We start from the raw sequence: 23,157 nt of genomic DNA, 5'->3' as shown, positions 1-23,157 counted from the left end.
CCAGCTTTCCTTGCACAAGACATTGGTCTGACTGTGTTGAGGGAATGTGGGACATCGTGTTGACTTGCAGCAGTCCCACTGCCCTCGTGCATGAACAAACGTACCTGTGAGACCCCCCGCCCCCCCGCCAAAATGACTAAGAGTTGGCATGATTGCTCCCAGTTGTGTATTGACCATGTTTCATTTGAGTGTCTCAATGGGGCCTCTTTTCTCTTGACGTCTGTGACCTGTCTGGGATCTTTGTTTTTGGATGCTGATGGCCCAGTTTAAATCCTAACCTGCTGACATAGCACGTCCATTTCCTTAAGAATGATTTTAGAGGAGCCAGGAAAAGCTGATTGTGTTTGAAAAGTTCAAACAAACTTTAAAAAGGCATTTGGAGGAAACTGAAGAAAACTTCAAAAAACTATTCCTCAGCGAGACAAGAGAAGAAATTACTTTCTTTAAGCAAGAACAGGGTATTCTGAAAAAGGGACCTAAATAAGAAAGAGCTGCTATAAGATATTAAAAAATATAATAATTGAAATAAAAATTCATTAGAGTTTGAAGATCTAGTTGAAGAAATGTTCAAAAGCATGGAACAAAGTGACTAGGAGATGGGAAATAGTTGATAATAAGAAAATTGGAGGATAGGGAATTCCCTGGCAGTCCAGTGGTTAGGACTCGGCACTTTCACTGCTGGAGGCCCAGGTTCGATCCCTGGTTGGGGAACTAAGATCCCGAAAGCCGCACTGCCCAGCCAATTAAAAAAGAAAAGAAAAGAAAATTGGAGGATAAACTTAGCATACCTATCAACCAACTTAGGATTTCCAAAAAGAGAGTAAACAGAGGGAAAGGAAAGGAGGAAGATATCAAAGAAATACTCAGAAGGGAATTCCCTGGTGGCCCAGTGGTTAGGACTGAGTGCTTTCACTGCCATAGCCCAGGTTCAATCCCTGGTCGGGGAACTAAGATACTGCAAGCTGTGTGGCTCAGCCAAAAAAATTAAATTAAATTAAAATTAAAAATAAAATAAATACTCAGAAGAATTTCCCAGAAGTCAAGGGGCACAATGAATGAAGAGACTCATCCCTGTGAATCTTCATGATAACAGGGATAAAGAGAGAGGCTTAAAAGCTAAGAGAGAGACAGACAGACAGAGAGACTGACTGACTTTCAAAGGACCAGGAATAAAAAATGCGATCGGATTTCTAAACCTCAACCTCAGGATCTAAAAGACAGAGGAGCAATGCCTTCAACAGTCCAGTGGAAAATTACTTTCAACACAAAATTCAATACCCAATCAAATTATTAATCAACCGCGATGTTTAATGAAGATGTTTTCTAGACATGCGAGGTCTCACAAAATTTACCTCCACACCTTTTCTCAAGGAGCTAATGAAAGATATGTGCCACCAAAATGAGTGAGAAAACCCAGAAAGAAACATAACCTAGGATTCCAGCACAAGAGAGAAGGAAGGGTATGACAGCTGGGCAGCAGACCTAGAGAAAACCCAAGCCTGACTGGGGCAGGAACATGGGGACTCCAGGGGGGGATGCTCCTGGAATAAAATGGAACTGGGAGAAAAGCTGATGCCTCTGCCCTTGTGGAAAGTTGTATGGGAAGATTTAACAAGGAGGGCATAACACAAAGCAAAAGTCTTTTAAAAAGGTATATACTAAGTACACACACACACACACATACACACACACAAAACCCCAAAATAGTTGTATCAAGAAAGGAAATTCCATCGTCAAACACTGTTTGCCTTAAAGGTGAATAATGTTTCATATGGTCATAATAATATAAACACTGAATATTGACTTAACTAAAATTGTAATATATCAGTCAGGATCCCAACAAGAAACAGCTTTTTTTTTTTTTTTTTTTTTGCGGTACGCGGGCCTCTCCCATTACGGAGCACAGGCTCTGGACACGCAGGCTCAGGGGCCATGGCTCACGGGCCCAGCCGCTCCGCGGCATGTGGGATCTTCCCGGACCGGGGCACGAACCCGTGCCCCCTGCATCGGCAGGCGGGCTCTCAACCACTGCACCACTAGGGAAGCCCAAGAAACAGCTTTTAAATGGGGTAATTTGAGGAGAATTTCAGAGATTGCTTGAGCAGTGAAAAGAAACTACAAGCGAAAGCCATTATTCCTGCCCCACCACACCTGAGAAGGCAAAAGTGGTGGAGCCGTTATCAGAAACAGAAGAGAACTAAAAAAAAAAAAGAAGAGAACTAAATGGAGAGGGTGCTGAGAGTGGAGCCGAGGATGCAGCAACCTAATAGAAGTAACTGAGGGCGTGGGCATCTCTGCTCACTCTCCCTCCCCACTCCAGCTGCCTGCCTATGCCCTGCAGTGTCCCAACCCACCCAGAAGCCCTAGAGTAAGAGAGCCCATTGATGTGGTCCGTACAGGTCAGAGTGGGTCTGGAAGGGCTGAGGGAAGACATCCAGCACAAACCTCAGTGGGGGACTAGAGGAAGGGAATTTAAAGAGAGCACAATCCGCGTGTGTCATAAAGAGCAGGAAATTAGGAGCCAGTGTCCAAACTGGTCAGTCAAGAAAGGCAAGATCAGCATAGGACTTAGAAATATGGCAGCAAATGCCAGAAAACAGCCAAAACTGTTGAAGGAGGGTGCTCTGGGGAGTGTGAGTGATAAGGGACAGTCCAGAGGACTGCTTTTCCATTATACATCTGTTAGTACTAATAAGCCTTTTTAAACTTTGTACACATATAATTTCGATTAAGGTAAAAATTAATAATATTCATTCTAATCATGAGAAAAACATCAGGCAAATCCCAGTAGAGGGGCATTCTACAAAATATTGAATACCTAACCAATGGTCTTCAGAATTGTCAAGATCATCAGATACAAGGAAGTGTGAGAAACTGTCACAGTCAAGAGGACCCAGAGACATGGCAACTAAATGTTATGTGGTATCCTGGATGGGATGCTGGAAGAGAAGAGGGGCATGAGGTAAAAACTAAGGAAATCTGAATAAAGTATGGACTTTCACTTATGATAACTTATCAATATTGGTTCATTAATAGTTACAAATGTACCATACTAATGTAATTTGTTAATAATAAAGGAAACTAGGGGCAGGATATATTGGAACTCTCTGTACTATCTTCTCAATTTTTCTGTAAATCTAAAATTTTTCTACAAAATTGTCTTATTAAAAATAATAAAAGAGTTTACAGTAGAAATAACCTTAAAAGACCACAAGAAAATTTTATGAATTTTATTTTATTTGTATGATTTGGAGCTTTAGTAGAGCTGGATGTTTTTCCAGGCTTTTAAATTATTTTTGCATTCAAGACATTAAATCCCAGAATTTCAGCAATGATCCTGGTTATTCATTCATTCAACAAGTATGTGTCAAATGCTGACTACATGCCAGGTAGTACCCTGTGCTCAGCACTTGGGGTACCAGGACCTTTTCAAAATACAGCCCTGCCATTGTCTTTAAACCCTTCAGAAGCTGCTGGGTACTCTTAGGTTCAAAATAGGGCATAAAGTTCCATCTGCCTACCACTGCCAGTCATTTTTCCACACCTCTCTTCTCTCCAACCATACTGGCCTCTTTTGTTCCTTGAAGATGCCACCTTCCCTGCTGCCCCAGGGCCTTTGCCTATGCTGTTCCCTCTACTCAGAATACTCTTCCTCTCTCTGCTCCCCTCACCTTTGCCCAGGTAACTCTTATACTTGGAATCTCAGCTCAGGCCTCACTTCTTTCTTTCTTTATTTATCTTTCGGTCTTCTTTTTTTTTGGCCACACTGTGTGGCATGCGGAACTTCCCCCACCAGGGATCGAACCCATGCCCCCCGCAGTAGAAGCACGGATTCTTAACCACTGGACCACCAGGGAAGTCCAGGCATCACTTCTTTAGACACAATCCATCTACTTGTAATTATCCCCTGGTCATGTGGTTATTTGAGTAATGCCAGTGTCCCCCATGGAATGTTTGCTTGTAGGTTCTATGACACCTGGGACAGTGTCTTGTTGGGGACAGTGTCCGTGTTGTTCACACTGGTCCCCAGCTTTTGGTGTAATGCCTGATATGGTGCAGGGACTCTATGAGCACTTGTTGAATGAATGAATGGTAAACAGGTTATGGTCCATAGCCTTCCAGTCTATTGCATATCCAAACCAGGGTGTGAGCTCCGGAAGGAGACAAGAGGAGGCCATCTCCCCTGGCTACTGTCTGGATTCCAGCTGCCCCTGGGCCTGCCTCCATCAGGTCCTGGTTTACAACTCATAGCCATTTGCTTACTTCAGATTTACAGAAACCCACTGAGGTCTGCATCCATGTCATTCCTATGTGGCCATTAAGAAAAGTGACATCCAGAGAGGTTAACTGAATTGCCCAGAGCTACACTGTTACTGAAAGCCCATATTTAACATTCTTTTCTTACCGCCTCCTGAACTCTACTTCCACGCAAACTTAGCACCAGCTCTGGGTTAACAGCGAGCATTTGCTCCTGCATCTGGGCTGTGCCCTAAAGTGTTGTGTCCTCGCGGCGGCGCAGTCCGCGATTGTTTGGGCGTCTCCAACCTGGACCACGCGCGCCCTCTGGCAGCTACAGTGGAGACTGGGCTCCCCGCGCTTCAAAAGAAACGGGAAGTGGCAGTGGACGTGTGAACTCCGTGTAATGGCCACGACACTTTGGGGTGCGTGTACGGGGGTTTCGGGGCGCGGGGTTGGGTCGGCCGCCCCGGGTCTGACGCCCGCCCCCGCCCTGGGCCTCTGGGCAGTCTGGGCGGCGACAAGGCCGGCTCCGGAAGGATGCGGGCCGCGCCCCAGTCAGAGTTTGGGGCATCAGATGAGTCTGGGAACTCCTGGCTGAGTCTTGGCTTCCCCATCTGTGAAGTGGAGATGATGACAACTACCCGGTTCGAGCCAAGACTGCCCGGGGCCGAACTGACATCGGCTGGGCTCTCAGGAGTGTATCAGTTCTCCCTGTACTGCTCTCCCCAAAGCCCAGGGAAACTTTCACGCTCAGCCTGCTGGGAGATGGGGTGGAGGACACACTTTACCTTTAATGTCTTGATTAGTGCATAATACGTGTACATAGCAATACCAAAAATAAATTAGAATTTTGGGCCACGGCTTCTAACCACCACCGTTCATTGTTTTTAGTTCTTCTCAGCTGAAAATGATTCAGGATACAAAATGTTTCCATGATCACTTTATCTTTTCTTATGTTTCAGGGGATAATTTGACTCCTAACAAAATCCAATCCTCGTGTTAAGGATTTTTTTCTTATCTGCTTAGGTTCTAGGTAAATTGGGGAAATATATTTGCATTTCATCAACGGCTTAAGGTGATTTAATCTGTTTAATCCCCAGCTTCATTCCAACCAGGGATGGAGGCAGCAACAGTTTCTTGCCCACTGATGTGTGTCAGGCAGAGTACAGGGCACTGGTGGCAGAGAGGTGAACCAGATAGGGAAGATGAGGGGTGGCTTAAATTGTGACTGGGCCACAGACAGCCCTAGCCATGGTGGGTGAAACTACATGTTGTATTTGAGGAGGGCTTCATCCTCTGGGCACCTACAAAACTGGGCTCTGCTGTGGCCTAGAGGAAGGATAGACCGTGGAGGCCTTGTGGAAGCCTGGCCTCCTCATTTTATCTCAGTTTCTAGTACAGAGGTTCACTTCCTGCAGCCTCACAAATATTCTGAAGGGTCACGATAAAAAGAGGGGATGAAAGGAAAAGAATTGATGAAGAAGACCAGAATAGAGAGGATGTTGCCAAATGCCAATTTATTGCCTCTATTTCCTGACCAAATTTTTCCCTTTGATGTATGTGGTTCTCCCACCCAAACCCCCCCTACCACATGCATGCTTGTGGCCTCCCTAGAAGGCAAACAGAAGGGCCTCTCAGTCCTTGGTCTTGAGGGATGTCATTCTAACCATGTTTTAGACATTTTCTTTCTTGTGTCCTCTGTACTCCTTTAGAAAAGTTGGAGCGCTCTCTAAATTCTGTAGCATATTTTCAGGGGCTGTCAATTGCCAGAGTGGGCAGCGAGCTGTGGGCAGGAGGGAACTCAAAAGTCGGTGGGTAAAAAAAAAAAAAAAAAAAAAAAAAGTCGGTGGGTGTGGAGACTGGAAAGGATGTAGGAGACTTTGCTCTGCTTCCCCAGTCACTCAATCATATGGTGATTGGTGATGTGAGTGAAACTCAAGAAGAAACGTTCTCCTCTCCCCAGTACCTTCCTTAAGGCTCTCCCTCTATCATAATCTCTAAATACTGATCCTTTTTCTGGGGTCCAACTCCAGAAGAAAGGAAGAAGTGCACATGGCCTCTAAATACCTGAGAGCATGGTCCACCTCATTAGCAACCAGAGAAGCCCATTAAGACTGCAATGAGATGTTGAGCAATTTGCCAATTTTAAATGTGCATAATCCAGCAGTTCTGATTCTAGGAATGTATCTTAAGAAAACAGCTGAATAAGTGTATCAAGATAAATGTGTGAGGATATTTTTGAATCCCTGATTATAATAGAAGTCCCTCAGCAGGGAATTGGTTAATAAATTATGGCACATGTCTAGGCTGGAATGTCATAGAGATTAAAGAGCCTAAGGAGCAGGTAGTCTCCTGGTTTCCCGGGTGCTTCACCAACACCCGTGTGGTCCTGGCCTCATTTCAGCCCCTGGCACTCCTGACATTCGTGGCCAAACCCCTGACATCCCCAGCTCCCGGCTGTGGGGGTTGGGAATGACCCAGAGGGGAGTCAGGGAGGATGGGCAGAGGTCTGGAAGGCACCAGAGCAGAGAGTCTACAGCTTCCCCACAGGAGCAACGTACCTCATGAGGTCTATTCGGAGAAGGTTACCCTGCAGGCAGCCTTCTGTGGATCCTGGTTCTTCTAGATGACCAAAGCAGTGATGCTGGGTTTGGCTGAATTCCTGAATATCCTGGTGATGAGATGAAAAAATAAAACATTTCCTGTCCCGTGGTGCACATGAACAGGAAATCTCAGCACCTGGATGTTCTGGTGGAGTTTTAAAAAAATATATATATATATATATTTATTTATTTATTATTTTGGCTGCGCCGGGTCTTAGCTGTGGCACGTGGGATCTTTGTTGTGGAGTGCGGGATCTTTTAGTTGCGGCATGTGGGCTCTTAGTTGTGGCATGTGGGTGGGATCTAGTTCCCAGACCAGGGATCGAACCCTGGGCCCCCTGCGTTGGGAGGGCAGAGTCTTACCCACTGGACCACCAGTTGTTGTTTGGGGAACCCGTCCTCCCTTTCTCTGGCAGCGAGAAAGGGAGGATGGGTTTGGGCAACCACTGTCTCCCACTTCCAGCTTCTGTAGTTCAAGGGAAGCTGGCTCTGCTCCCTGGTTCCAAAGCCAATCACCAGGACTTCTGCTAGCATTACTGTCTACACAAGGGTAGCTTGCTAAGCTTGGGCCACTTCTGCCTCTGCAGAGAGTTTAAGTACAAGGTATGGGTAGGGTGTGCAGAGCCACAATGGAAAATACAGGAACTCAGTGTTAGTAGCAGCTGAGCTGTCTATCACCACATGTAGGCCAGGCAGACAGGAGAGGGAGGGGATTCTAGGCCCTGGAAGGAGAGAGTCGTGTAGAGGAGGCTGCCTTGTTGGACTGGCAAAGGTGAGAGTCTTCAAGGTTGACTGAGACAAGAAAACCAAGTTGAGGTTGAGCGGGGAGATCAGTGTAGCTGGAGCCAAGTAGTGAAGGCAGAGTAGGAAGAGATAACATGGGAGAGGAGGAGGTCATTGCAGATTTTATTCTAAAGGCCATTGAATAAAAGCCACTGCAGGAGATTTTTAATCAGAAGGCAGTGGTCTGACACCTTTTTGGAGATCACTCTGGATCCAAGGTGCAGAAATGCATTGTATTTGGGACAAAAGTACAAGCAAGAAAAGCCCTTTGAAAGCTGTTGTGGAGGAGGTGGTGGCATAGATGAGGGATAAGGCAATGGAGAAGGGTGAAGAGGTGGGATTCAAGAGCACAGAGACAAGTCAAAGGGGGAAGGGTCTTGTGGCGAAGTTGGATGATCTTGGCTACTTCACTCCCAGCCTCAGCTTCCTTTCCCAAACAGAGGTACTACCCACTTCACAAGAGTAAGTTTGACAAGTGTAATGGTTAAGAGTATTGTTTTTGCCAACCTGGATTTGAATCTCAGATCTGGCAGGTGCCAGCTGTGTGACTTTATGCAAGTCAGTTAACAGTAGATTGTAGCACTTGTTGAATGCTTTTTATGTGTTAACCAGTAGAATCCTCCCCAGACTAAGACACTTTCTCTGTTATTCCAGTTTACAGGGGGAGGGAACAATAATGGGGACAGAGCAAGTCATTTGTCCGAGGTCCCAGCCAGGATTTCTCTAACCACATTACCCTAGCTTTTCTGCGCTGAAAACTGGGATAACAATACTACCGACACTTTCAGGTGTGTTTGAGAGGATTCAAGAAGAGGACTGGCAAATAGTAGGCACTTGTAAATTATTATTTTAACTACCATTATCATTTTTTTGTTTGTTTTCCCGAGTTTTGCAGGGAGCAGGCATTACGTGGAAAAATCCTTGGATTTAAAAAAAAAAGACCTCTCAGGTGAGGGGAAAAAACTGCAGCTGTCGGCTTCTCAAAGTCACTCGGAGATGGGCTGTGCGGGCGTGGCTTAGAGGTCGGGGCGGGGCCAAGAGGAAGAGCCAGACCTAGGGGGCGGGGCCAAAACCCGAGGGTCGAGGCTAGGGGCAGGCCCCGGAGTGAAGGGGCGGGCCGAGGGTCCGCAGCGCATGCTCGGTGGTGCCGCCAGCTCTGCCGCTGCCGCCAGCGCCACCGCCCACTCCGGGCTGGCCAGCGGCAGGCGGCCGGGGAGCAGAGTAGGGCCGGGCTGGGTGAGCGCACGGCCATGGCCCCGTGGCTGCAGCTCTGCTCTGTCTTCTTCACAGTCAACGCCTGCCTCAACGGCTCCCAGCTGGCAGTGGCCGCAGGCGGCTCCAGCAGAACGCGGGGCGCCGACACCTGTGGCTGGAGGGTAAGGAGAGGACAGCGAGTTTCTTGCTGTCCCCCAAAGCGCGGGGGCACAGGTGCTCGCGGGCAGTGGCGCCCGCGTCGACTTGCCTGCTCTCCGCAGAGTGCGCGGTGGGGCTGGGATCCCGCTGCTCCCGCCCTCCTGCGTCCCTCCCTGGTCGCTCGTCTGCCTGCCTCGGCTGGGTTGAAAGAGGCCGCTCGACCCCGGCTTTGTGTTGCTAATGAGGCGCGGCCACTGGCCGGGGTCCGGCTCCAGGAGGGCGGGCGAGAGGGACGCCCGGCGTGGGGCAGGAGTAGGGCGCCCCACCCTTTGTTCCAGGCCCGGGACCTCCTCCCTCTCAGGACACAGGGCCCCGGGCTGGGATCCTCCGAGCTGTTCGCATGCGGGGCGCTTTGGAGCGGGAGTGGGGGTCTTCTTTCGGACCTCCGGTCCAAAACTCTGCAAAAGCCCGGGATTGCCAGGCAGGGGACCCTGAGTGCTGGAGAGGGGTGCGCCCCTCCTCTTTAGGAGCCGCTTTGTTCCTTCTGGGCCAGGCCGTCTTACCCCACTTTCACCCCCACCTCAGACTCCTGACTTGCTGGTAAATTTTGCTCCCGTATCCAGCCCTTGGAACGGTCTCACGGATGACCCCCCACCTCCACCGCCATCCAGCTTGAGTTGAGGATATTTTTCGTGGCCAAAGGGAGGAATGAGCTTGTCACCTCGGGCAGATGCCCGAGACGAGACTGGAGGGATGCACCGACTTTGTCCTGTGCTTGGAGCCCTCTGCCCCTAACCCAGCGCTTCTTCGATGCCATCTGGGCGATGGGACATGGGGAGGGGGGTGTGCGCGGGGACGCTGCCGTCCCGAGTTTCTATCAGGGCTCCTGGGCTTGGGCGGCCAGAGGACCTGGAGACTGTGTCCATCTGCCCAGCACTCCTCCCACCCAAGCCAGGACCAGCCTGGTGTCAGGGCACTCACGGCCTTCAGCCTTGTGGAGGGGACACCGGTTTGCACTCAGGCAGCCATGGAACATGACCTTGGCTTTTCTCCTGGGCAGCCATGAGCCTCAATTTCTTCACCTGGAAAACAGGAGTAAATGGGATTTCCTAGTTTCCCTAGCACTACTGCTCTGAGGGATGGGTATGGGGTAGTTCTCTTAGAACAACGTCCACCCACCTCTTGTGGGGTGCTCTGAACGACCTCAAGCAGTTGAGGCCTAGAACCTGACATCCCTTTAGGGGCACAGGCTGGTGCCTCCAGCTCACTTGCCCTGCATTCAGAGAAACACAGTGCAGAAAACGAGGTATGAACCAAGTAGCTGAAATGTCTTCAAACCCAATAGCTATGCTATAGACAGCTATAACCCACCCTCTCACCAACCCCATAGTGAATATAACCTTCCGATTTGAGTAAAACATCACATTTTCTTACTGTCCCATTTTAGTAAAAATACCACTATTCTTGGCTTTGTTTTTTTTTTTTTCAATAGATACCAAGTTTTCCTCAGTTTTTAGATCAAAAAGTTTTCCTTAAGGCTTTCCCATGTTGACTTACCAATCCTAAATTTTCTGGATCTAAAGTGGTGTGTTGGCTTTTGAATAACAGCATCACAGATATTTTATTCTGCATTTTCATAAGCCGGCCTAGGTGGATCAGCCCAATTTGCTGTTTTTCTGCACTTGCCCAGGTGGCTTCACGTGTCAGTGCAAAGACCTTGTGAAGTTTTAATGCTGTGGGTATAGCTGGGCCCCAGAGGAGCCAAGCTGGCGGTTTTGTGCTCTCTGTGGGAATGTGTTTGCCCCTAAACCTGCACACCCACAGGATTAATGGGGGCCCTCATCCCAGTGGCTTCACATTCATGCTGGGGGTGACCTTCTCAACAGCTCCTACCTTGGCCTCACAGTCCTTTCCTTGGGGTCATCTTCACCTACTTTTTGAATGAGCATGGAAGCCTCAGGGCCATCTCCTGTATTCTAGGCTCTTCCCAACCTGATACGTGGCTCCTTCCCTCCTGGACTGGTCTTTTGATGCATCTGATGGAGCCACCAGCTTTCCCTGACCCAGCTTGTCCACCTGCCTTACATACTCACCTTTCCAACTCCAGCCCCTGGCCCTCCCACCCTGCTCCCTAACTCCTGTGCCCTTCTTGCTGCCGAGGCATGCTTTTTCCCTGCTCCTGGGATAGCTTTTCCTCCCCTGAGAACCCCCTGCTTGGCCTAAGACTCAGCTCAAGTGATGCCTGCTCAAGGATGCCCTCTGAATGCCATTCCCCTTGCTTCGCCTTCTCCTGCAGGTCCTTGCCTTTGGTTCTCACCAGACTACATCAGTATTTGTTCACATCTGTGTCTTCAGAGTAGTTTCTTTAGCCAGACGCTTAACCTTATGTTGGTGAGCTCAGAGCCTGGAGCCCTGTAAATCTTGGCTGAACCCAGTTAGACCCTGCAGCCTTCCTGCTAAATCCTGTATGAAGTGATCGATTTTAAGAAGGGGAGGTGGGGGAAGGGCCACGATCAGAGCAGTGAGCTCCAGTGTCTTCTCCGCAGTGAGCTTTTGTACATGCTACTCCCGCCTGTGTTCCTTCTCTTTACATCTCAACCTCCCCTCTCAGCTCCAGCATCACTTCCTGCAGGAAGCCTCCTCTGCCCCTACCTCCCTAGGTAAGTTTTTACGGAAGTTGCGCTGTCAGAGGGCTGCCCAGTAAGTACTGGTGTACAGTTACTTGGCTATTTGATTCATGTCCGAGTCCCCTACCAGTTAGTGGGTGTTCAGCCCATAGTACTTGGTCTCAGTGCTGACTGAGGTTGCTTACAGTCTAGTTGGGGCTATGTTAACATATAAGAATAAGGGTCGGTGATGTGTGATGCAAGCAGGAGAGGGCTTCCTGTGGGTCTACGTCACACAGAACCTGAGAAGCTGGAGACACAGCAGGATAGAGAAGTGAGCCCTCAGGAGGGGCAGGATCTGGGTGCTGGAGAGGAGCTGAGCGATTGACCCCCTGGCTCTCCAGGGAGAGGTTGTTCCAGGAACTCTTGCCCCTGCAGGAATGTGTATTTTCTCAGGACTCGCAAGGTGACTGGAGCCAGCTAACCCTCAGCAGCTGTAACCCTCCCTTCGGGGCTGCTCTCAGAGGAGCCAGCCTGGTCTAAGTGGTCAGATTTCACAACCTCCCCATTATTAGCGGGGCAATTAAGGGGCTGATATCATCTTGAACACAGCGCAGTGTTTTAGAAATGAATTGTGGGCTCACTTCCTCAACTAGTTTTTTTTTTTTTTTTTTTTTTTTTTTTAAGTCTCTTAGGGCTCTTGCCAGGTAAAGTTGCTCTTTGAGTAATAAATACAGTTTTCGCAAAGAAGTAACAAGTTGTAAAACTTCCAGAGGGGCCAGCATCCTCATTTACACTGAGTCTTAACTGCTTGCTTCTTGGAAGTGGAATGGTTTTGTTTGTGATGGGTAACTTTATGTTGGTCACTTGCACTGAGGTTTTTTCCCCTCCTCTTGCCTTGCTGGTTGTTTGAGAAGCCTATTTATGGAACAAGAAAGTAGGAATCTATTCCCACAGGTTTTTATTTAGTGGCTTTTCCTGCAGTGGAGGAGGAGGGAACATTTCTTGCCTTCTTACCTAGATGGGGTACACCTTCCCTGGTCTATTATCCCTGAAACACAATTTCCACTTCCCCCCCTTCCCCCACCAAAGTCTGTTCCTTCAGGAATTCAGGAAGCCAGAATGCTGGCATCGTCTTTACAATGAAGTGCAAGTTTCCCATTTAAGGCAAATACTTCATCTCTAAAGGTAGGAAGGAATAGGGTGGTACTTGGAAAAGAAGAAGTTCCAGCTGATTAAAATTTAGGTTCCTGATAAAAGTCCAATCCAAGAACTCTCCTTGGCTGCGGGCCCAGCCATGTTTATTTAATTCTGAATTGGATGTGTTTTCATTCACTTGCAGCTCGTGGCTCTCAAGGCTGCATCTGGTCTGCCTGTCCTGTGGCCGTGTTGTCCATGTTACACATGCTCTTGTGTCTTTTACAGAATTCTTGGTTAAAAACGAGTCAGCCCCGGTTGACACATTTTCAGAGAAACATTTTTATAAGAAGTGTGATGCTTTCTTCCAGCCTGTTTTGCTATGTTAATTTGGGAATCCTTTGGCTGGGGTCCATCTTTCTTGAGCAGCCCTCCCTTCTCTCCCCTCCCCCATCCATCCAATGGACCCGGAGCCCCTGCAGTGCCTGGGGCATTGTGCTAGTTATTAACTCGGGGATACAGCTGGGTGAATGAGACCAGCAACTAAGTTCGGACTGAGGCACCATTTCCTTCCAAACGTGATTTCTCATAGTGAAGTCCAGGGGCTTCCAGTATCGGGATTGCCTTGGGAGCTCATTAAAATGCAGATTCAAGGCCAATGGGGCCAGAATGGGAGTGAGATGGGGCCCAGGAACTGACATTTTAACAAGTTCCTGTGATGCTCTCAACGGTGAGAATCGTTGCTTTAGGAGACAGGGCTTCTGTGGTCACAAGGAGGCGGGAAGCCACATTCTAAACGTTTAAAATCAGCTTACTTGAAATTACTTCACTGGACTTTTAGAATGTAAAGTGGAGACTTTGTCCGAGCTCTGGAAAATGGCAGGGGTGAGGCTGGCTGAAGGAGGACCTGGGCAGCCAGTCGTTTTGGGTGGGTGTCTCTGGCTTGGGGTTAAAGAGGAGGCTGGGGGTGAAGCGGACCCGACACTTCCACTGGGTTCCTCCCCAGAACAGCTGGGCCTGTCTGGAAAACAGTCTCAGCAAAGAGTAGGGTAGGATCCAAATCATATCCTCAGCCATTCAAACTTTACAGATGGCTTCCTTACAAAGGCAAGAACAGCTAATGCTTTTTTAAGTCTTTATTTTAATTTGAGTATTTTTCATGCTTCATTTGGCCTAAAATGTTTTTTTTTTTTTTCTTTTAAAAAAGTTTTCAAACTGTCTTTCCCTCATCAGTCCCTGAACTTTTCACATACCGTGCCCCGGCAGATGTCTGCTGCTGCTGGGGCCACCCAGTCAACAATTAATTGTTCCTTTCATTCCTTGCTGCCTCTTGTGTCTGCCCCGATGGATGGGTTTTTAGGCTTCTGGAAGCTTGGGTCCCCCATCCTCAATTTGTAAGAGAATGGGCTGAGGCAGGGGCTCAGGTATCCCCAGAACTTGACAGGCTAGAGTGGGGGACAGCATCTCTGGAGCAGACCTCTCTCCTGCCACCCTACTCCGGCAGCCAAGACCATTTCCGTTTCACATCTCCCCCAGATTTTGAGGTTCTTCTGCCCTCAGCAAGCCCAAGGGACCTGTCTGTGTTGGTGCCACAGGCCCCATCTCCAGGCAGCCCAACTTGCCTGGCTGGTGGGAGGCAGTGTCCTCCTGGGCAGTGTTTGTCTTGGCTGCCAGGATGTTCTGAATGGGCCTGACACACGATTAGGTGACTGATGGCCCCGTAACACATTGTCTCCTCCAGGGCCTGAGGCCTTTGAAGCTCTTCCCTGTGGGAAGTAGACTATTTGCTCTATTAAAATGCCTTGGTATTTCCTCTGTTTAACCACAGGCCACTTCCTCTCTGCCACTCTAAACCCGGCAGGGCCACCGGCTGATTGAAAAGACACAAGCCCAGGAGTGATCACATCCTATTGAAACAGATAGTCTTACTGCAAATTAAAGCTGGAGCAGGTCTCTAAGAGGAAACCCAATCTACTGGGGATTCGTTGACATGGCTCCTTATCTTGCTCAGAATTTAGCCTGTTGATGTCATTCACACTTAAAGCCCTGAATGCTTTTTTTTTTTTTTAAGAAGGGAAGCCTAAATTGTAACCAAATTAGTGTGCATTTCATCTACATACGGCAGGTTAAAGCAATTTGATCAACTGAATTTCTCATTGTGTGAGTTGAGAACTCTTCAGTGTCTGGGAAGAGCATGATGTCTATTCATAGAAAACCATACTTGGCTTATTCTCTGCTTGCAGATTCTGTCTGCTTGTTCTCACGTGTTCAGAAGCCCAAGTAAAACGTTTATAGCTTAAATAATACCAAGAATATATCTGGGAAGACTGTCCCTCATGCCTTCCTGAGCAGTATCTGGGAACGGTTTAATTATTAACGTGAGGCATGAAACTAAAAATTGAACAATTGAAAAATTACCTAAGTAACAAAGACTGACATGACATTTAAACTCCATCTGTACCCTGTTTCTTCTGAAGGGGCCTAAAAATGGAATAGCTAGTCTCTAATGAAGACTATTATATTTTTAAATTTTATTTATTATATTTTTATTTATTTTTGGCTGCGTTGGGTCTTTATTGCTGCATGCGGGCTTTCTCTAGTTGTGGCGAGCGGGGGCTGTTCTTCGTTGGGGTGCGCGGGCTTCTCGTTGCGGTGGCTTCTCTTGTTGAGGAGCTCTAAGCACGCAGGCTTCAGTAGTTGTGGCTCGCGGGCTCTAGAGCGCAGGCTCAGTAGTTGTGGCGCAGGGGCTTAGTTGCTCCGTGGCATGTGGGATCTTCCCTGACCAGGGCTCGAACCCGAGTCCCCAGCGCTGGAAGGTGGATTCTTAACCACTGCACCACCAGGGAAGACCAAGATTATTATTTTAACATTTGCAACTCCATTGTTCAAACCATCCATGATAAAAACAGCTTTCCTTTTCTTTGGTTCCTTGTTTGGAAATGTTGGGGGAAGGTGGATGTAGCTAATTAAGGCTACAACATTTAAAGGGGGGACTTAATAGGTACCAGCTGTCCTCAACAAATCACTGGATGGATGACAAAATAAAGATGTGATGTGAACACACATGTAATTCTCTTCTAAAACGGAAGTTGGCCTGTAAATTGTGTGATTTAATAGGGTAAATGCAAACTACCTTTACTATGCACTTTTAAGAAGAATTTGTTTTATAGTAAACCTAATGTCTTATTTGCATAAGGCTGGTACATTAAAAGTTGAAATGGCAGGACAGATGGCAGGTATTGTGGGAAGTTTAATAAATGATAATTTTATTGTATGTTTCTTCATTCCAAACCTCATCTAATAGGCATTAACCATGAGGCTTTTCATTAAAATTACTACATTGTAGGGGAGCTTGCTTGAACTTATCAGAAATGCCTATAAAATTGAAGCAGTGACTTTGAAAAGAGAATGGAAATTGGTAACATTAATTAAAATGTTCAGATGGATATTTACCTTTCACACATTAAATGAATACTTCAAATGAATCCTTTTGAAATCATAAGGGATTAGGCTTTAACTATAACGTTTTTAGATTTTGAAAGTCCTTTATTCCCTTAAAAACTAGGAGTTTTTCCAAGTGTTCTGTTTTGTCAGTTTTGTAGATTTTCCCCCCAATGAATGGTAACCCTTTAAAAAATGCTGGCTGTGGCCCCAGACTTCTGTTCTAAGCTGGACTGTTTTACTTGCCAGTGGGAGGGCTGATGGGGATAGAGGGAGGGTTTCCTTGTAAAGAAGAGGTACATTTTCCTGAGATGCGCCATGTGGTTCTCTGTGATTTTATTCTGTCCAGGTGATTTCTGGCTTCTCTTCTCCTGAAAAGGGTTTCTTCCCCTTTTATCTGAGGAAAATGCAATGCAGTCCAGACCAAATGCAGGAGCAGTCAGCCTGAGCATGGTCCCTGTTGAGTGACAGCTTATCGCCTCCATCCTCTGGAGGGGGCACATTTGCTCTGGGTGGGGCCCAGGCCCTCGCATGGTTAGGATTTGTTGTGACTGCTCGATATCTGAAGTTCGCAAAGACTTATTTGGTGTGAGGAGGCAAGAGCAGCTCCCATGTCAGGCTGTGGTTAAACTGTAGTTACGTTTTCTGGGAAAACACGAAGCGGAGTAGGACCAGGCCCCCGTCTGTAGGGGCTTCCTATCCAGGCGGGGCTGCAAGACAACTCCCCGTCCTCGCTCTGCCTTGTCCACTCCTCCCAGAGTAGCATGAACCACGGTTCCTGCTGCCCCTCATCCCAGAACATTGCATCTTATGCACTGGCCAGTGTGAGAAGCAGGGTGATGCGGAGCAGATGTCTGAGGTGCTGCTGGGTGCCCACCTTTGGAACTCTGGCTTTTTAGCCCACTTCTCAGTTGGTTCCCAGTAACTCTGGCTACTTGCTTTGCCTCAGTTTCCCCTGCTTTGGAGGAGGCCCGCCTTTCCCCGGGAGGCTTCTCCACAAAGCCCCCTAGGCTCCCTGTGTGAATTTCACCTTTGCCAGGAAGCCTGCATTTAGTAAAGTCAGACTCGCCCCATCATGCCTCCAGATTTAGTGGGATGCATTCAGTCTTTTGCAGTGATGCAGCGAAGAAGGGGAATCTTGATTTGCTTATGAAGAAGACACTTAATTTGGACGGTTCAGAGGAGGCTTAGAGGGAGGGATCAGATGGCTGAAGAAGACTGGCCTCACTGGGGGGACTTTGAGTGCGCCCTCTGGCGAGTGGAGCCAGGAGGTGGGGACAGTTTGGGCAGAAGGAAAGATGTGGGTGCGAATTCCCTGGCGGTCCAGTGGTTAGGACTCGGCACTTCCACTGTGGGGCCCGGTTTCCATCCCTGGCTGGGGAACTGAGATCCTGCAAGCTGCAAGGCGCAGCCAAAAAAAAAAAAAAAAAAAAAAAAAAGGGAAAAAAAAAAAAAAAATGTTTAAAAAAAAAAAAAAAAAAAAAAAAACAGAGAGGAAAAAAACAGAAAAATGTGGGTAAAGCTGGAGGAGGTCGGCTCATTGGAGGCAGTGGAAACAAGAAGGCTGAAGACAGAGACTGGGACTAGATAAAGGGGTGCCTTGAATTTTGCCTACATGTACTTGTCAGGGATGGTGAGGCTTGGAACGTTTCTCCAGCAGATGAATGGCTTGATAGGAGTGACCCTCAGCAGCCATTCCTTCATTCAGTGAGTATTTGGCATTTTCTATGTGTGAGGCCTGGTCTCTGGAGCTTAGATTGTAGTAAGGGAGACAAATAGGATAACAAACTACCAGACCTGCTCTATTTAAAATAGCAACCACTGCTGTCTCGCTCACCTCTTTTCTTCACTTGAGTTTTCTCTACAACATTTTTTTACCATGAAACACACAGGAGTGTTTTCTTGTCTGTCCGTGCATCTCCTTCAGTGCACTGTCAGCTCCCTGGCGGCCGGTCCTTGATCTGCTTCGTTCCCTGCTGCACCAGGAGATGGGTGGCGGTGCATAGTCGTTTCTCCCTACGTGTGACTAAGTGCTCTGAAGGAAATTAAAATGGGGTGATGAGAGCGGGTGAGCTCGGTGGCCTCTCTGAGGAGGTGACATGTAAGGCGAGCAATTGTAATGACAGTTTCCTCTGAAGTTCTATAGTTACCTATGTTATATTTTTAAAAATTTTTTATTTTTATTGAAGTATAGTTGGTTTTACTCATGTTTTGTTAACATTGGTGCATCATGTGGCATTAGGTGCTGAGAGTAGCATAAAAATATGCTCGCCTTCATTCACACCACAGTTTATTGGCACTGTGTCCTCATACTGGCCAACTGCTAGGCTGTAGGACAGATTCGCAGGGAATGAGAAAGGCAGTGGTTAGGGCTGGTACTGGATGGGAATCACAGTTGGCAAAGTGTTGGTTGCTTGAAGAGGGGATGTTTGGACTGTCCAGGTTGTGCTGCACCGTGGATGAAAAAAATGTAAAAAATGACTGCTAAGCGCTAACTAAGCATCTTGGTTTTGGACTTTACGACACAAAGTGAATGAAATGACTCTTACTCCCTGGCAGCAGCCCTTAGGTGGTATGACAGCTTGGTCTTTTTAACAGAGATACAGGTCTCATTTTCTTTCGGTCCCCTCTGGTTGTGAATGCCTTTCATTTTCTGAAGTCACTCGAGGGTCCATCCAGAATCAAAGATGCTCTTTGCCGCCTTTCCAGGGCTGTGGGTTTGCCGGCCAGCTGTGGTAATGAGGTTTTGCCCAGCTTTGATTTTCATGCCTTGCCTCCCTGTGGGAGGAACTAGATATTTCTGATCTTACCTCTGCTCATATTCAGATCCAGCCAAGCAATCAGTGACTTCCCGGGCTTTTTTGTGGGAGACTGTGGGAAAAGTCCTGGTTGGCTGGCTATGAATTAATGAAATCCTTAGAAGGGTTCACTAAAGATAGCTCCTGTGGTTTAAAAAAATAGCATTGCCTTTTTAATTTGAGAAAGAGGTCATGGAGTTTTACCAAAATTAAGCAGAGAAAATGTAACATCTGGTTGTGCTGCCTGAAGACTGCTGCAGTGGGGGGCTGGAGTGGTGGGTTCCGAGTGTCTGGCGCGCCCAAGGTGACTGCCAACCAGGTCTCTCAGGGCTGCTCTGGACACGCAGGCTGCCTCATTGTTCTCCTCCCTGGGTTTTGAAGCTTGAGACACAGAAATTCTATCCCAACATCTTTTCACTTGAGCACATTTCCCATCTACTGAGCTTTCTTCCTTTTACTTAAAGGGTCACACTTTTTTTTTTTTTCCCCTTTAAGTGCACAGTTTTCAAGTTGGAGATTAGGGTAATCATTGCTTTTATCTCATTAAAAAAAGATTGGGGTAGATAATGGGGGAGAGTTTGGGTGGAAGGCAGGAGAGTTTTAAAGAGCAATTCTAAAAAGTTTTTAAATTAGTAGGAATTCTGATAAGAGGAGAAAGAGAATGATAAATTGCAGAAGAGTTTTAGGGAAAGGCATAAAGGGGTTTTAAAAGGACCTGTTCCTTGAGAGGTTACCTGGTGGTCAATGGTTAAGAACCTGCCTGCCAGTGCAGGAGACACGGGTTCAAGCCCTGGTCTGGGAAGATCACGCATGCCGTGGAGCAACTAAGCCCGTGTGCCACAACTACTGAGCCTGCACTATGGAGCCTGCATGCCACACCTACTGAAGCCCAGTGCCTAGAGCCCGTGCTCCGCAACAAGATAAGCCACCACAGTGAGAAGCCCGCGCCCTGCAACTAGAGAAAACCCACGCACAGCAACGAAGACCCAACGCAGCCATAAATAAACTATTGCCTTTTTGGGGAAAAAAAAGGACCTATGCCTTTTTAAAAAGCAGAAACTTAAATGTCTTAAATGTCTGCCATGTGTACATACCCCCTCAACCACTACCCAGTTAAGTGAATAATAAGTTACACTACTATGGGTTTTAAAATTTTATTTTAGGGACTTCCTTGGTGGTGCAGTGGTTAAGAATCCGCCTGCCGATGCAGGGGGCACGGGTTCGAGCCCTGGTCCGGGAAGATCCCAAATGCCGCTGAGCAACTAAGCCCGTGCACCACAACTATTGAGCCTGCGCTCTAGAGCCCGCGAGCCACAACTGCTGAGCCTGAGTGCCACAACTACTGAAGCCCGCGTGCCTGGAGCCTGGGCTCCACAGCAAAAGAAGTCACCGCAACGAGAAGCCTGTGCGCTGCAACGAAGAGTAGCCCCCGCTCGCTGCAACTAGAGAAAGTCCACACGCAGCAACAAAGACCAAATGCAGCCAAAAATAAAAAAAAAAAATTTTTTTTAAAAATTTATTTTAATCCTGAATCTATTCTGTATTGAGACTTTATACTTTGGGGTGTACATTTTCTGAAACAGGAAGATGAAGCTGTTGCTGCCCAGCCCCCACCCAGACCAGCAGGCAGCCAGTCAGCTATACCTGGGGCTTTACTTTACTCTCTCCCCTATATTTTAGTTTCTGAAAATTTCAAACCTATAGAAAAGTTGAAAGAACAGTGGGGTGAGCACCTATTTCCCCTTAGCCTAGAGTCACCAGTGCTTTGCCTCATGTACCTCAGCTGTACTCCTAAATATCCTTCATGATTTCTTTCTGAATCACCTTCCAGGATTCAGACAAGGGCCACTCGCTGCTTATAGACACCTCCTGTCTCTTTAGTCTCCTTTAATCTAAAGGAGTCCCTCCACTTCTTTTTGATCCTTTATAACATATACATCTGAAGAGTCAAGGTCACTTGTGGTATAGACAGTCACACAACTTGGATTTCTGATTGTTTCCTCATGATTAGGGTCAAGTTAAATATTTTGGCAAGATCCCTCTAAAGGTGAGAGTGTGACACTGTTGGATTTTAGATATCAATAGGTAACAAATATAGGTGCAGTTTTAGCAAAGAGCAAAGTACATTTTTTCTACTTGAAATTGTACATTTAACCCAGTTTGGTCTTGTGTTATTTGTCTTTTTTAAAAACACAGTGCTTTACAGTAGGGCTTTCCTTTTACTTTACTGAGCGTCCAAAGAAACTGCAGGGTGTCATTTGTGCTATCCTGTAATTTAACTTATTTCCTTGAAGACGATTTGAAATCAGTTGTGCTCTCAAAATTGGGAGTGCTGGATCCCAAGAATGCTTAAGGCTTTTGCTGTTCACCAGGGCTTTTTGCAAACAGTTGTAGATGTCGCCCTCAGCGACCGACCAGGAATGAGTTCCTATTATAACCTCCCCTTGGCTGGGGCAGGTTTACGGTTGAGTGCTCCCTCACACCCAAACTCAGCCACTTCTTTCCTTTGTGCTAAGAAAACAATGAACTTTATTTCCAGAAAAGGCCACTTCACTCAAAACATGTCCTCAATTTCCAGTCTTCTCCTTCTATGATTGTGTATTGCCTAAATTATTTTATTAGAGACCCTTAACAGAGTTTCATTCGTTTAACTTGAATTACTGTCTTCTACCTCGTGGCATGCCTTTTCTTTCTTTTATTTGTCCCTACCCCAGATTTAAAGCCCAAAGACTCAGCAAGTTAATATTGATTATTTTTCAAAGTAAGTTAAAACGTCAAAAAGTGACAAGTTGTTATTCTCCCAGGGTACCAGGGAGACGACAGAGACAAGCCCTGCATCTTTTATTCATAAGTGCAGGGAGCCGGGGAGGGCGCTGGAGGGCCTGTGCACCAGTCGTTTGTTCAGCTTTCAGGACCAGGCCTCCTCCCCTGCTGGCCGTGAAATGTCATGCCGAGATGTAATAGCGGGACATTCAGCGTCCAGAGAATGGACTGCAGAGGTTCAACCCCGCTTTTCATTTTATTTTCTGGCACCGAATCCACGGTCGCCTCCGTGGCCTGACAGCAGAAGGCCAGAAAAGCAGCGATCGGGATGCTGGTAGGGGTGCTGTGCTGGGGTACACGCAGGGCACCAAGGATGGGCCAGGGTGTGCCTTGGGAGAGGGCGGCGGGCTGCCTTTGCTTAGTCTAGTCTACCCTGCTCGAGGAGAGGGTTCTTGTTTCCATGGCTCTTCTACTGTCAGTTTTGGTGGGAGAGGGAGTGTAGAGTGCTTTTGAGTTCAGAGCTCACTCAGGGATAAACATTTCTGTGTAGAGGGCAGTCCTGGGGCAGGGAGCTGAGGCTGTGAGACTCCCTGGGCTCTGACATTTTCTTTAGAAAAAGAGAAATCAGGCAGCACTTGCTAAGCAGGCTTAGAATTTGATTTAGAGCAATAGTTCTCAATTGGGGGTGATTGGGGAATCTCTGGAGACACTTTTGGTTGTCACAACTGGGAGGTGGTTTGCTACTGGCATTTCCTGGGTAGGGACCAGGGATGCTGCTAAACATCTTCAAATGCACACGTCAGCCTTTCCCAGTAATAGCCCAAAATGTCAGTAGTGCTGAGGTTGAGAAAACCTGATTTTGGGGTTCCATTTTAGTATTTGAATTTTTCAGTTCACTTAGCCTTGTAACACTTTTCAATTTCCTTTCTGTTTAACAGAAGCTGCTGGTTCAATAAATCTGCACTCAGGATGAATTTCCATTAAACTCTCTAAGACATATGATTAAACTATTGTGGTGCTCCTTGAAGATATGCCCTGAAAGCAACTACTATTTAAAATGCAAAAGACGATTTTTTTGTTTTGGCCATAATTTGATCAAAGTAGCATAACCTGTGCCTCTGTTTTTGTTACTCACTGATGGTCTGTGGATAACATTACATTTTTTCAGCATGAAACCCAACACTTCAAATCCCTAAAGCAGTCTCAAATTTATGGTTAATAAAAGCATTTATTGTACTGGATGTCATCTGTTATATCACTCTGGGGCTAGAAACTGGCAAGCAGTGGACAGGAAATATTTTCATTTCAAATCGCTTCAATCTTACGGTCTAGGGGCAAAAGTGTCTGATTTCAGGAAAGCCGCGGTGAATAGCATAGTAATGAATGCATTTTTAGTTGATTAAGCAGGCATTCTCTCCCTTTCAAACAATCTTC

General features: G+C 47.1%; 1 protein-coding gene across 1 annotated transcript in view; it reads left to right on the top strand.

Annotated features, from left to right (window-relative positions):
• The first annotated feature begins 8,845 nt into the window (after positions 1–8,845).
• IL17RD (interleukin 17 receptor D) overlaps positions 8,846–23,157 on the top strand; it is a 62,692-nt gene continuing 48,380 nt past the window's right edge. The window contains exon 1 of the mRNA XM_024746427.1: positions 8,846–9,001. Coding sequence (XP_024602195.1) covers positions 8,876–9,001 — 126 coding nt within the window. The 5' untranslated portion in view covers positions 8,846–8,875. The remainder of the gene's footprint in view (positions 9,002–23,157) is intronic.

This window comes from Neophocaena asiaeorientalis, unplaced genomic scaffold (genome assembly GCF_003031525.2).
Source record: "Neophocaena asiaeorientalis asiaeorientalis breed wild unplaced genomic scaffold, Neophocaena_asiaeorientalis_V1.1 scaffold251, whole genome shotgun sequence".
Taxonomy (NCBI): domain Eukaryota; kingdom Metazoa; phylum Chordata; class Mammalia; order Artiodactyla; family Phocoenidae; genus Neophocaena; species Neophocaena asiaeorientalis.
The sequence above is the reverse complement of the archived record's forward strand: the minus strand, read 5'-3'. Positions and strand labels throughout refer to the sequence as shown.